This window comes from Limulus polyphemus, unplaced genomic scaffold (genome assembly GCF_000517525.1).
Source record: "Limulus polyphemus unplaced genomic scaffold, Limulus_polyphemus-2.1.2 Scaffold1088, whole genome shotgun sequence".
NCBI lineage: Eukaryota > Metazoa > Arthropoda > Merostomata > Xiphosura > Limulidae > Limulus > Limulus polyphemus.
Window position 1 is genome coordinate 6,140 of NW_013666698.1, and position 15,396 is coordinate 21,535.

The window sequence follows — 15,396 nt, forward strand, 5'->3', positions numbered from 1 at the left end:
AAAATATAAAAAGTGAGAGATTAAAAATAAAGAACTAGGACTAGACAGCATTTTATCCAAGATTTTAAAAGTGATCAAAAATCAGATAAGTATGCATTTGTTTCTTTCTCATTTTTTTGGTAGATCATTAGACAGTGTGCAGGTGCATGAGGATTAGACAGTTGATAATGTTACTTCCCATTTTTAAAGGAGATGATAAGAGTTACACAAGAAATTATAAGTCAGTTAGTCTTACTTATGTACTGAGAAAAATTCCAGAGAGTCTGATATTGGAAGTTGTGTAAAATCATATAATAAAATATGTTATCATCAAATAAAACCAACATGGATTCACCAAAGTGAAATGTTTCTTTACAAATCTGTTGACTTCTTTTTTTTTTTGATGATTTTTGTTATGTGGATGATGGAATTGGTGTTTCAGATTTTCAAAAGGCTTTGCATACTATCACTATCACACTGACACTTATAAGCACCTGTAAGATGGGTTTTGCAAAAACTTAATAGAGCCCTTGTTAAGTCTATCACTTTGCTTGTTATTCACATAATCAGCTGTTTGTTTAAACAGGACAAGTTGACAGTTAACTTTGTGTGACCCTGTTGGCTGCTACGACTCTGATATTTTGATTTTATTTATCTTAGACTAGTGATGTTATTTTTGAACTGTATTGTTGTATTATATAGACATCCAATATTTGTAACTGTGAAAATAAGTCAATATGTTAAAGTTTAAATTACAAAATTGTTTATTAATCATTAGTAAATTCAGAACAGCAAGAAAGCTTTAACAAATCTAATAGTGACCTAAGTTGCATTTGATGAACTACTTTGATTTTCTGCATGACACAAGGCTGCAAGGGCTGTTATAGTGATCGGAGGTTGACATAGTTCAGTCCTAGTTGCAATTTCAGTTATAAACATGTCCCAGTTTAACCAGCAAAACTATTTTTTTTTGTCAAAATTTGGCAAATGGAATCTTGGTAGACAAGTTAGATTTTCTTCTTCAAACGGCAGCTTAGGAGAATACACTGTAACAAAAACATCTTATATACAGGTTAAACTACAAATGATACTTAAATCACCTTTTAGGATTCAAAATCTATTCAGTTATAAAGACCTATTACCTGCTCCTATGCATTCCTAGATCATGTATAAATGTATGTGTAGTGGCTATAATGTCATTTACATTTGCAAAACAATACACCAGTTACACTTGGAAACACTTAGGAGTATTGAGCAGAACTGAAAACAATTTGTATATCTTCCATACTCTGCAACTTACATGTTTAGTAAAAGCAGCAGTCATCTCATTTTGATTAAAAATTTCAAAGCCATCTCATCTGGATCATCATGTAATGAAGATTTAATTAGAGAGTATCTATCAAAAATGAACTCCCAAATCTAAATAATAACACAACTTTGTTACAGCTAAGTTTGTTCTAAGTAACTTGTATTAATACACTAAAAACCATAACATTGTAACAATTGTTGCACTCTATACCTATTCTATTTATTTTTTAAATATATTCCATTCCTTTACTATGAATTTAATTCATCTTTATAAAATGTTGGAACTTTACAAGCTTAGAGATTTTGGTATGTAATATTTTACCTTGTTTACTATAGCTTTCTAAAGGTAGAATATGGATTTTTGAAACATTCAAGTATTAACTATCTCACATATATTAAATGGATTTTACTGTGTCACGTGCATTAAGCTTCTGTTGTTGTCTCACATGTGTCAAATGTTTCTTGCTGTTTCCATCATACATTTATTTATCATTATACGTCAACAAAATACAGAAATTCAGTGATGGCAAAATCAAAGAATCACCAAAAGAAATCAATGGCAGAATAAAATACTTGGAAAAGAATTGGTTAATGCAAAAATTAAACCAGCCACATCACTTTCTGCATCTGCTTGAGAATGCCAACCTAAAACACCATTTACTGCAGAATATGAAATAGGAGAGCCTATTCGGCTTACACCTTTAACCACTACTGATGTGTCATCTGTGACTGATGGACCATCTTGGACAGCACCAACTATGCCATCACTAAATCCAGTTCTAGAATTTAGCTGGTCAATTCAATGGTATCACCTGATTGAGAAACCAACAAACTGTGATGGAAAAGTACTATGGGAGGAATAATGGGCTCAGTTCAAAATAATTCACAAAATGAACAGGTGGAATAGTGTGCAACAAGTTTTCATCCTGCTACCCATTCCTGTCATGTTTCAATTCTGCCTGTCTATCAAAGGAAGTAGTGTGTTTTTGCTGTTGGTCCATCTGCCACTTCATTTCTCTAGGCTGTCCTACTGTGGCCCAACTTTTGGCCTTTTTAACATGGTTGTTTGACAGTTTGTTAGTTTCCATCATTGCTGGTTATTGAATAGCTTTATCGACTAAATTTCACCTTTTCTATTACTGCCAGATTTTTTCTTCCCCTGTCATCTCCACTTTGTTTGGATCCTCTTTTCTTCACCAATCACCTTGTTATACTCCAATGCCTGAATGATACCTTAATGTGGTTTTATATGTTTTCTGTTCAAGCTGTTGGCTTCATGTTCATGGTTATTGTTGTTCAGATGTATTTGCAATTGATACCGCCCAAATGCTCATTCACTGTACCTACTTCCTTACCCTTAGCAGGCCTTTCTTTCTAAGACTTTGGCTGCTTGAAAAGGTGGTCTTTCTTCTCTCCCTTCTCACTCTCTTTGATTTCTCACCTCTTTACTTTTTCAGACCTAGATCATCTGCATTGGGTGTAGGCTGTGTGATGTTACTTGGCATTAATGTCTCCTTTTCGGGGTTTCCATCATTGTCTGTCTCTAACTTGGGACCCTCTTTGTCCCATTATATTCATCCTATGAATGTTTCATCTTCTGCATGATTTTGACTCCCTCCACTCTCTTGTTCTTTCCACTGCACATTGTCATTGAGAAGGGTATGTACACTTTCTTTAATAAGATCCTGCCAGGTGACTGGTGTTGCCTTCCATAGTATACTTATTTTTCAAAAGCCATATCGGGTCAGAGGTAACGACTTCCTTTATTCAATTCTACCAAACTATCACTTCTTGTTTGACCATACTCGTGTTTAGATGTTTTTCTTTTTGGTGCTCTTCCTGTGAATTGTGACTTTAATAGTTTAATTTCTGAAGTGGGATTTCTTCATTATTATTATTATTTTCTTCGCATGTTTTTGATCATGTATCTGAGACTTTGGAATCTCATGTGTAATCTGTGCATCAACACTCAACCTGTTCCTGTCCCCCTTCCAGGGGTTTCTCATCTTGTCATTTTATTCAGTGTTGATGGGCATGTTGCCAACAGTACCCTTTGGTGATCTTTCACTACAGTTTCATGGGTTCTTCAGGTTTTATCAGAGGGACTTGTTCTAATATTTCTTTCCCCACCTCCTTTGTCCCATACCCCTTTTCCAGCCTGCATCTGTCCGAGGCAGTACAAGATTTTATGTCTCTTCAGGCCATTGCACCTGTTTATCATCTTTCTCTAGGCTTATATTCTAAGCTGTTTGTTGGCCTTGCACCAAACTGGAGACTGGTGGCCTGTGCTAGGTTTGTCCCACCTCATTCTAATTTTCAATCCGACCCATTTTACCTTGGAGTAGTTTCTCACCCTTAGGTGGGATTTTTCTCCTGGTTTATCGATGACAAAGATGAATGTTGTGTATGCTTATTTGCATATCCCAATATTTTGTCACTCGTGAGCCTCTCTTCTGTTTATTCTCCATGGGGTGGTTTCTCTGTTTTGTGCCTTTCAGACTTACTTCAGCCCTGTATGTTTTGTTGGACATTCAGAGCATTTGTAGGTCACTTATATGCTCTTGGGTTGCGCTTTCCTCTTTCTTTGGTTGACTGGCTACCAAACAGGAATTTGCCTATTACCCTTATCAACTGCTCCTGGAGGCAGCTCTAATGGGCTGTTAATCAAGTTGGAGAAGTCCTTACTGCAACCTATCTGATATCTTGTCCATTTGGGTGTTTGTTTTTCTACATACATCTCAGTCGGCCTCACCCTTCTCCTCTTTGACTTCATTCTATGGGTTTTCAGTTCAAGTACAGCTTATTAAGTTCTATTGTTTTTGTGGATGTGATCTTCCATGGTAGCCTCTATCCCCTTAAGTCAGGCTCATATGCAAGCTATTTCATTGGCTTTTCATGACTAGTGGAATTTTGTAGGGATCCTTTGTTGACTCTTATTACCCTTCCTCTTACCCTTGTCATCGATTGGCATTGGTAGCTAGATATGACTCAGATGTGAGCAGGTGTTTCAGTTCCTTCTCCTCATCTGTAGCTTTGACTTCCATGGGGTACTACTCAAATTGAGGCTTTTGCTACATCCCTTAACAACAAATTGCCTTGGTTTTGGTCTCCAGTTCCTTCTCTTCTTGCTCTGGCTATCAATGTTTTCAGCTAGGATTGGATCTACACATTTGTCTATCCCCCCGTTCTCCTTCTCTGGGTGATTTTATGCATCCTTGACACTTCATGATCATTCCTTCTGATAGCTATTTCATGGCCGTCTCAACTGTGGTTTCCTTGTCTTCTCCAACTCGAACTTCCTCCTCCGTTACTTTTTCCTCTGTCTCCGTCCCTTGGTATTTCATTCATACCTTCCTGTCCTCCATCTTCACACCTGGTTTTCCTCTGGTCATTGATGGTGTGATCCGGCTTCTCCAGACGGTTAGTCCCTTTTCTGGCTTGTGTCATTCGCCATTCCTACATGGAAGTTTCTCAATGCAAATGGAGTTTTTCTGTCATTGGTTTCTGGGTCAAGGGTTTCCCCTGATCAACCCACTGTCCTTCCTCATGTGGATTTCCTCTCTTGACTTTTGGATTGGAGATCTTATGTCTCCTCGATCTTGGATTTTTGGGTGGTCCTGTCATACCTTTTGTTTTTCCTGATCCTGCATGTATTTACCACTTCTACACTTTCCCTGTGGGTATGGTCCTGCACTGCCTCACTTTGGCTACGTTCGATCCACTCTCCCAGTGCTCCTTGTTTGACCTTCCCTTATGTCTTCCTTCCTTTTCCTATTTGCCTGTGGACATCACTGGTTTGTTTATTTGCCATCGATGTTTACGTACTCTTTATCTATTTGTCTTCTCCTTTCTCTAGATTGTGTTTCCTCCCTAATACTTTAGCAGCTTGTGAGGATAACTCCTCCATTTAGCCACTTTCCCTTCCTTCCATTTCACATCTTTATCCTCATCCTGATTCAGATAGACTTCAATGTCCTGTATGTGCTCTTCTCTGTTATATTGCTTGCATGGCTTCCTTCTGTGGTGTCTGTTCCTGCCTCTTTCTCCCTTGGCAGCTGTCCTCTATTCATGTTCTTACTCCTTCCTCCTATGCCATTTGGGTTTAACTCTTCATTTGTTTGGCTTCTTCCATTTTTCTCATCTTCCTTCTGTAATTTGTTCTGAATGTCTTCTCACCCAATCCAACATCTAACCTTTTCATTGGCATTTCATCTTCGTTGTCCTTTAGTGGCACTTCTTCAATTGATATGTAGACTACCCATGATACGTTCGTCTCTCACTGTTTGCATTGTATCGCAGTTTTCTTCCTCTTTGGGTTATCATCTTTTGCCTGTAACCATTCTAGAATATCAGTATTCAGTGAGACTTTGACTGGGTAAATTTTTTTCCCCTATTTTTCTTTTTCAGGGGCCCTTTTCCCTTTTATTAATGTTCAATGTTGGTATCTCACTCTGTAGAGTGGTGCCTGTTCAGATCCTCCCTGTCAAGCCATGTTGACTTGCATATAATAATTTAATGGCCACACAATGCACATTGCATAGATGAGGTGTTCCACAAGATTGCTTGTAGGTTTATCATCGCGATAGAATTGCTTCACAAGTTTGCCTGTCTCAGACTGTACCCATCCATGGACTTCATGGGTAAAACAGAAGGGCACAGCTGCCCATGCCTGCTATGCCTTCTTTGAATAAATCACTATGATCTGCTTTTAAAAATAGGGTTTTCTGGTCACCCATTGCGCTGTCATAGGTGTTATCATTCATCTGCATTTTACCCCCTTTTCTTCTAGAGGAGTTTGAGAGTCCTTACCACTTTACAGTTCCAAGCCACTGGGGTGGTGGACCATGGAAGCATCCTCCTGAATGGGTTAATGAAATACAAACAAAATATAGAAATGATTATAAAACCTTGCAGTTGAGAGTAGAGAGGTGGTGTTTTTCTAGTATAGATGATGTGATATCCTCCAATATGAAACATAAAAACAGATGTGAGTGAGATGTCAAAGTTGCAGTTCACCCCTTTGATTGCAATCCCTCTTTCTACCCCCACGTAGTTGTCAGTTCCCAGTGGCAGAGTTTTGGGTATAGAGTAGAACCAATCAACATAAGTCATCACACATGTACTAAAGATGTCTATATTCCTCCCTCATTTATACTCCATCAGTGTTGTGGGTCATAGAGGAGGTAGTTGCGGATTGTTACGATTCTTTGTCTTCCACTATCCATCGATGTTTCTTATTCTGAGGAGGTTAATGCACTAGGGGTGGTTCTGTCAATTTCAATTTTGAGAGAGATGGTTTATATCATGTACACCTCTTTTTTTTGGGGGTGGGTTTTAGATTGTATTTGACATACCACTGGTGTGATCCTCATCCTTCACCCAAGTGGAAGGCAGTTCTCAGTGGCATAGGTTTTGGATGTAGTTGACTTGCTGTGTACGATCCATCATACCCTAGTCACTCTACACCTAGGGGCACATCATTTTCACTTTTACACACTTTTATAATTTCTGGTATTGAGTTTCATAAATATTGCATGGTTCGGATCACTTTCCAGCCATAGTTCTTTCCCAGTTGGATATGCTCCTCTGTTTTCTGCTCATATATGCAACATCTTTCTATGATAGACATAGAGTATACTTTGTTCAGAAGTGGTGCAGTTCCCCACATCAGATCTTAGAATGTGACTGTCTCATCTTATGGAGTGTCCTTCAGATGCTTTTGAAGGATGCTTCTTTCTTTCCCTCACACAGGTCCCTTCACTATTCAGTGTGGTATTCTAGCTATTTATGTTAGTGAAGATAATGTACCATATTGGAAGATATAATTTCCCTACACTGAAAATGTATTTCTGATAGGTACTTACCTCCTTTCACACTTCCCACCTTTCTTCCCCACTGAAAACTGATGCTTCCATCTTCTACCAAAACTTGAAGTAATAGTTTGGTAGAATTGAATAGAAGGAGTCACATGCATCATGAGAGTATGTTGTACTGTTACTGGTGGAGGGTTGATGCATGATGATTTGCATGAGAGACACATTGGAATCAGTCAGTTCCAATGGAGGGGGAGATAGAAGGCTTGTGGCATGCATAACATTTTGTATGCATATAGAGTACAGCACTGAATGAGAATAGCTGTTTATGTGAGAGGTGGTAAGTACCTATTGGAAATACATTTTCAGTGTAGGAAAATTATAACTTCTGATACCTCGGCACACTTTTTGACCCATCGTCCCCTTCCAGAGTGCTTTCTTCTTGCCTCTTCTAAAAAATGAAGTTAATTTGAGTGCAAATGCTTTGGGGATAGCTTCTGCACAAGTAGGTTATATTGCCCTCCTATTGGTAGAGGACTGTTGTTGCATGATGATCTCAGGCACTTGTGCAGTTCATGTTAAACACCTTTTTTTTTTTTGGGTGGGAGGTAGTTCAAGGCTAGTACCATGAAAATCTCTTAGGCAGATGCTTGAAGGAATCAAACTATTCTGTGTGAAGAGGTTATTATTTGTTGGAAATACATTTTGAGGTAAGCAAAATGTTAACTTCCTTAGGAATTCAACAGAATCAAATGATGCATGTAATAAAAGTATTGCCAGTTGTAAAACTGCAACAATTACAAAAGGACTAGCAGAATCATGCATTACATTGACCTTATTTAAAACCAATTAAGATTTATTTAAATGAACTACATTTGGTTTCATGTTCATGCATTTTCAGAGTTTGTTACCATGAAAGTTGCATTTCTGATTACACCTGTGCACAACTTGATAGCTATTAGTATATAATTATTATAAAAAATAATGAAAATTGGCTTTGTTTTGGAATTAGTTTTTCTCTAGTTACTGCATTGTTAAATGCTTGTATTTAGTGGATGAAAAGGTGAATATGTTTCCTACCTAGAAGTACAAAATGCATTGTCTAAAGATTTACTGATCCCATTGTCAAAGTTAGACAGTATTATAAGTGATTTTCTATTATGATATATCTTTTATTTCTGATACGATATCTTACCTCCTCTCACTAATAACTTTTCTTGACTTATACTGCCGTCTATAAGTGCAAAGTTTTGTTTGCCACTAGCTTTGATACTCCCACCTTCCCTCATGTGCATTTACATAAGAAATCTGCATGCTATCATGAAATAATCATGCAGCAACCCTCCACAATTGACAGTCATATTGATAGGAGATGTTTTCACTCATGCTTTCCTGCTGATTGTTTCAGTTAATAGTTCCATCATTTTTCTCATTCAAGCTTCGAATATTATTTTGGCCTCATATTTTTTCTGGTTATTTTCAAATGTATATTTTTGAGCTTTTATAGTTTTGGAATTGTCTTTGAATCTTCAATTCTCCTTTTTCTCAATCAAATCCGCTCACAATTCCATATGGCAACTACCACTGCTGCTGTGACTACCACAGCTGATCTTCCTGCCACTTCAATGCTGCCAGGACAAGCTTTATCTACTCAGGAAGTAACAAGTCTGGTTTCGAGGGAGTTAGCTACCTTTATGCAATCTTCTGAGTAACCTCATGATTGTCCTCTCATACCATGTGTGGGTATGTCTGAATATGAGGTTGAGGATTTCATATGAGTTGTTTTGGGGACCAATTATGTTTGGGGGTCAGTATGTCACAACCCTCACATAGTCTGGAAGACCATGCTTTGACATATCATTGTTCTGAGTTTCCCTACTTAGACTTACAGCATTTTGAGTCACTTGTCCCTTTGTTGTGTTTAGATCCAAATACTTTTGTTTCCTTCTCCCAGCCCAATTTTCCCGAACTTGTATCACCCTTTCCTCCATTCTTCATTCCCTATCCTTCTTACTTTTGCTATCGAAGGCACTTCATCATTCCCCTTATAGGTTCTCAGTGGATACTCTGGCACACCTCTTCTCTTCCACCCTTTCCTTGCAAATGTGGCTCCTCTGTTGTTGGGACCTTTTAGGTGAGGATGATCTTTTGTCTTGGGTGCTATTGCCTCTTTCCTCATTGTGTGATTTGTGCAGGGCTTCTTCACTGCATCAGGAGGTTTTTGGGGTGTTCCTGACTCTTTGGAAACCAAAGTTGGGTCAGCACAGTTACATACCTCCATTTTCTCCTTGGCTTCCCATTTATCCCAACCCCATTCTGAAATGTTTCCTGTGTCTTGCCCTTTTCTTTCTTCTCACTCACTGGTTCTGGCCTCTTTTATTCCTGAGGTTCGATGTCGGCTCCTTGGGCACCATCCTAGGGGCAACCAATAGTCTCTGTGACTATGTTGTGGGTGTGAGTCCTGTGGAGGCCAGGCTCCTCGGCTTTGCCCACATATAGAGGTTCTTTACCACATACCCTTGGGTTCTGCAGGTTGTCTCAGAGGGTCTGGTCCTCCATTTTGTTTCTCCTCTTCCATTGTTCCAGCATCCAGTTTCCTTCCCTCGTCCTAAGGATCCTTATTCCGGCCAATATCTTTTGGAGGTGGTTGGTTCGGGAAGCTGCTTTGCAAGGGAGCCATCAAATGGGGGATTCCTCTTATCCAGGTTTTTATTCCCATCTGTTTCTCATCCCTCAGTAGATCAGAGACTATCGCACTGTCATCGATCTTTCAGCTCTGAACCAGTTCTTGGTCCTACCTTGTTTCCCATGGAGTTGCACTTATCCCTTCGATAGGCTTCATGCTCTTACCCTTCCACCATTCAAGCATTTGTTAACCTGTTCCTTCTGTCATCTCTCCTTGAAGACCCTTTTCCTCCTCCTGTTGGCATGCAGATGTTGTTGATCAGATGTGTTTGCTATTGATGTTCACTACACCTTATTCACAGTTCCTATGTGGTTCTTTTCCCCAATAATTTTTTTTCCTGCCCAAATCTTTGGCTTATCAAATTTATCATATGAAACACAGGAAAATGAGTAATAACCATTAGCATTACACTTGTCAACCAACAATTTCTAAGTGCCAATAGGGTAAAATAAACTGTGGTACCAACCCCACCTCACCCAAATCTACCCAGATTGACTGTCCTCCCCTCTAAGGCTACACTTAGACTCATCTGGTTAATGTGCACATGCGGGGAGTGTGCAGAAAATATAAATTTGTCAAAAATGATGCAATATGAGTTGTCTGTTTTACAGTGTAAATAATATGTAAGACAGTAAGTGTTTAACACAAGACGTTTTTAGCATGCACTTTATTTTATTTTTTAATATTTATTTTGAGAATCAGAGGTTCTGGGTAAGTTGGATCCATTCAAAAGTAATGGACCTTGGGCAGCTGCACTGTGTAGCTTGCCTATAGTGTGGCCCTGCTTGCTACATCCAATATATATATGAGAGAAGTATGTTGTGGATAAAGAAAGAAATATAATGCATTACAAATAATATCTTGAAACCCTTAGATTGCTCAGACTTAGGCTGCTGTAAAAGCTGGTACTGGAACCTGTTTATAGAAATGTGGAATTTAAGAGCAGTAAACTAAATGTACCTTGGATAAGATTAGTGAGGCAACTGTTGGAATACTGTATAAAGTTATGGTCTGCTGACTCAAGAGTGAATATTGATTATTTTAATAGATGGCCAGAATGGGCTTTTGTTACTTACATTTTGTGAAGTTGTTGGGAAAAACATAGAGATAGGCTACTAAAAGGTTTTTATAAAAATAAATTTCAGCTACATTTATAGAGAAACTCCAGAAACTTAAAACTGTTTACTCTTGAGTACAAATGAACTAGTGACCAGAATTTGTCTCATTATATGGGCTTTGGATGGTGTGCTTTGGTATAGTATGCATTTTGTCTAAAACTTCAATATTAGAGGTGGTAATTTCCTACTTAGCTCTTTCACTGTTATATCTAAATAACTCTTAGTGTGAAGGATATTTTAAAATACACAATGAAAACAAAAAAGACTTTGGGAAACTTTGGAAAACTTTGGGAAGTTTGGAGGGTAATAACCTCTCTTCATGGTTGTACAAAGTTTCAAGTTTTAATGGTAGAGAGGACACATTTATTCTTTGGTACAAGGTGTATTGAGTAAGAATTATAAACCTGTGAAAAATGTTTGCCTGTTATTGTGCTATTACTTATCGTTTGAATTATTTTGACTTTCTGTTGTTTAAACAAATGGATATGATGTGCTACATTTAGTTTTTATTCTTTGATTGTTTTGGTAACTAAAGAGGTGATTTATGGATAAGATGCCCTTGCCATGTTTGATTGTACTCCTGGCCTTAGCGGTGATAAATTATCTGGGATCAGATATAACTTATGTTTATAGGCTTACCTAATATTTTTATTTTTATTCTAATGTGGTAATTGCAAAGATGCTAGTCTTAAATATTAAAGAATATTAAAACTAGCTAATTCACAGAAAGTTGCAAAGCTCATAGAGTAATCTAATAAACTATAATTTTTAAATTTATTTCTGGAAAAATAATTGTGTATGTAGTTATTTGTCTTGTTATTTATACACTTTTTTTCAGAAATGTTTTAACCTTTTATTTTTACCATTTAACTTGTTATTTAATGGGGGTTGACATTTCATTTTATTAATTTTTAGAGATGTTGCTATAATTTTCATTTACTAAACTTATTTTAACTTTTTAAAATTTTTTTAGCAAGTTCAACGCACTGGATGGGTTTTGAGAGGATTAAAAAATGTGGAGAGTGTAGCAGACCATATGTATCGTATGGGAATTATGGCATTGTTCTTAGACCAAAGTAAAACAGCTGGAATAAATAAAGATAAGTAAGTTTCAAATGGTAGTTGCACCGGATATAGAGGCTTGAAATTTGCATTGTAATTATCTATTGTATTTTTACTGTCATTTGTAAAAAAAAGAAGGACATTTGATTTTATTATTAAGGTACTGAAGCATTATACCAGGACTCGACAAATCTCAGGTGCCAGGTTGCCATGGTGACAAAATTTCATTGTGGCGTTTAGTATTTTCTCTCATTTTATTTGTGCGTAGGGCTGTGCTAAATATAACTTGGATCTGGAACAGTTATGTTATTCAGGAATAGAGAGCTGTAGCTGCACAACTAATTTTGCACCATTTTGTTTTTATTTTTTTTCTCTCAATTCAATGAATCAGTGCATGTGTATAGACTCAGACAGAAGGCAGTTAATTCATGCAATACTATCAAGTAGATGTTGATATCTTGTGATCATTAGCATGCACTTGTTGCTGTGAAAGAAAATGTATGTACACTAGTGCCTCGATTATCTGTGCTGGTCTGGGGAAAGCAAAAAATCGTGGATAACAGAAATAGCAGATAATCGAGGCACTAGCGTATCTCACTAGTTAGCCCATTGTTTAATCTAAATAAAAGTTTTTCAATACATTTAAGTTCCTTGTTTTAAATTATAATCTTTTTACTGTCATTTAATCAAAGTATCATGAAATATTATAAAACATGTCACAATCATAAAAGCCAAGTCTCAGTCAGTCAGTCACTTTTGATTTCTCTGAATTTCATGAGTTACACCAGTCCAATTCCACTTTTTCTCCCATAATATTTCCTCTTTTGATTGCCTGTTCTCATTTTAGTTGAATTTAATCACTAACATAGGCATAAATAGCTTCTAAATTTTGTCACTTTTTCTACTGTGATATGGAAGCGCATTTGCACCCTGTCAACACTTGTGAAAAATAAGTAAAAAATTAGTGCAAATCTATGCTTGGGAATTATTACAAAAAAAGCCTTTGTTAAAACAGACTGAAGATACCAATTATCTGTAGGGGAGAGGACAGTGCATAACTGGGTGACCTCCAATACAACCTGAACATGCATCTTTGGTTAAAGGATGCTTGCCATGCAGCATGGAATAGCAAACGACAATTCAAGTTGAGTGAAATCTATAAAAAATCTTAATGTATATTTTGGATACTATGTTTTTAATCACTAATCAAATAAAGTTAAATAAGCCACAAATATTTTGTATTCCTGTTTTAACAGTTAAAAATAAAAGAGGCAAGGCTTGGCTTGAACTGGCTGACTTACGATTTGAATGCACACCAGATCCTGCATGCGAAAACCACAGATATCATGCAACACCTGAACTTTTGCAACCAAAAGTAATTTCTGAGTGATAATTTCTTTAAAACATGTAAATTATTGTCTAGAATTGTAATGGCACAATTATTTTAAGAAAACTTGGGGAAAAGAAAAATACCTTGTACAGTCGAGGATATTGGATATTGGAAGTGTGGATAATTGAGGTAAATAGTGTAGCCCCCATTTCCCAGTACAAACAATATTGAAGTTAGGTAAGGCACATCTGAAAATATTTGTCAAAGCCTGCAATAAAATATAAAAAAAAATTAGCTGACAGAAGTTCATTTAGCTCAATTTAAATGCAATCCTTCACATCCATACAGTTATCCATAAAAAATTAAGTTCAGACCACCAATACATATCACTTCATCTAGTTTACAGACTTATAAATAACAGAGAAATAATTTTTCCTGATAACCATTTTGGAATATTTAATATATAATAATAGTTATATACTTGTGAAAAATGTTTGTCTGTTGATGTGCTATTTACTTGTAGTTTAAATTAATTTGAAGTTCTATGGCATAAGCAAATGGATGTGATGTGCTACATTTAGTCTTTTTTTTTCTCTGGTTGTTTGAGTAATTAAATGGGTGACTTTGTCACGTTAAAATCTCTTATGGCTAGTTTATTCAACCAAGCCCCAAGTTTATCCAAAAAAGTTTTTAAAAGACTGAATTAGATACTTCTATTTCTTGTATGTTACCGAGAAAAGAAGGTTAAATCTTGAGTCTGTGTTTATGATATAAATGTTTCAGACTAGAAATCATTTTGGAATATTATCTCTGAACTCTTACAAGCAAGTAAACATATCTTTTTCATTAATATAGTCCAAACTTAGCACAGTACTGTATTTTCGTTATTATATGTCACACCTTTGTATTAGTCACAGGGCTGATTTTTTAGGGATTTTTTAGTTTTTGTACATACATAAGTCTCATCTTTATGTAGGTCTTACCTCTGCGATCTTAATAAGTTCATCCTACTGCTATATGACATGTATTTTTTTTTATGCATACATTGTTATATTTATTGTTTTTGATGTTTCACATAAATAAAATAAGTAAAGAATCATTAAAATTTGTTTAATTTCTAATGCTGATAACATGGTAACTGTAATAGTGGATATGATTGTTTTATCTGTTACCTATTTAAATATGATTGTTATTGTAATAAATATTGAATAATAATATCTTAATAAGTTCATCCTACTGCTATATGACATGTATTTTTTTTTTATGCATACATTGTTATATTTATTGTTTTTGATGTTTCACATAAATAAAATAAGTAAAGAATCATTAAAATTTGTTTAATTTCTAGTGCTGATAACATGGTAACTGTAATAGTGGATATGATTGTTTTATCTGTTACCTACTTAAATATGATTGTTATTGTAATAAATATTGAATGTTATTTTGTATTTTATTTCTGTTATGAAAATGGTGATGAAATTAATATGGACAATCACTGCACCATAGAAAAAGTCATAAATAAGGCGCATATAAAATTCTTTGGGAAAAAAATAACGACTTATACAAAGGAAAATATGGTACTCCAAATAAGTACTACCAAAATTTTGTACAATACAATAATAATCTTCCTAGTTCAGAACCCTGTTTTTACTTCTTTTTTTTCATAACATATAAACAAGGGATTATCTTGTATTTCATTGCTGTCACTGTAATCCCATACCAGAGAAAAAAGTAAAAATAAAGGGTTTCTTCCGTTTATACTATTGTATGATGCCATTCTCTACTACTGTTGACAGTAACTCATTACAAACATTTCATTACTTCCAAATGATTGATTGAATCCTTTGAGACTTATAAGTGTACCCAAATCTTTCTTGCTTTTCACAATACTAGTATTTCTTCCACACAAAACATAAGATCTTTCCATATGCATCATTCTTCATTTCTGAATGTTGAAACTCATTCTCAGAAAATTATCTAAGTTAGTAAGACTTTCCAAGTCCTTCTGCATTAAAGAACCATTTTCCAAAGGGTCAGTTTCAAATAATTTAATTTCATCCTTTAATAACTACTTTAAAATGTATATATATATATATATAT

At 35.9% G+C, this 15,396-nt stretch overlaps 1 protein-coding gene across 7 annotated transcripts in view; it reads left to right on the forward strand.

Moving 5' to 3' along the window:
* Positions 1-15,396, forward strand: part of LOC106462070 (HD domain-containing protein 2-like) — a 107,491-nt gene that overhangs the window by 5,541 nt on the left and 86,554 nt on the right. For all 7 annotated transcript variants that reach the window (XM_022389201.1, XM_022389205.1, XM_022389203.1 and 4 more), the window contains exon 2: positions 11,878-12,008. In XM_022389201.1, the coding sequence (XP_022244909.1) occupies positions 11,878-12,008 (131 nt within the window). The remainder of the gene's footprint in view (positions 1-11,877; positions 12,009-15,396) is intronic.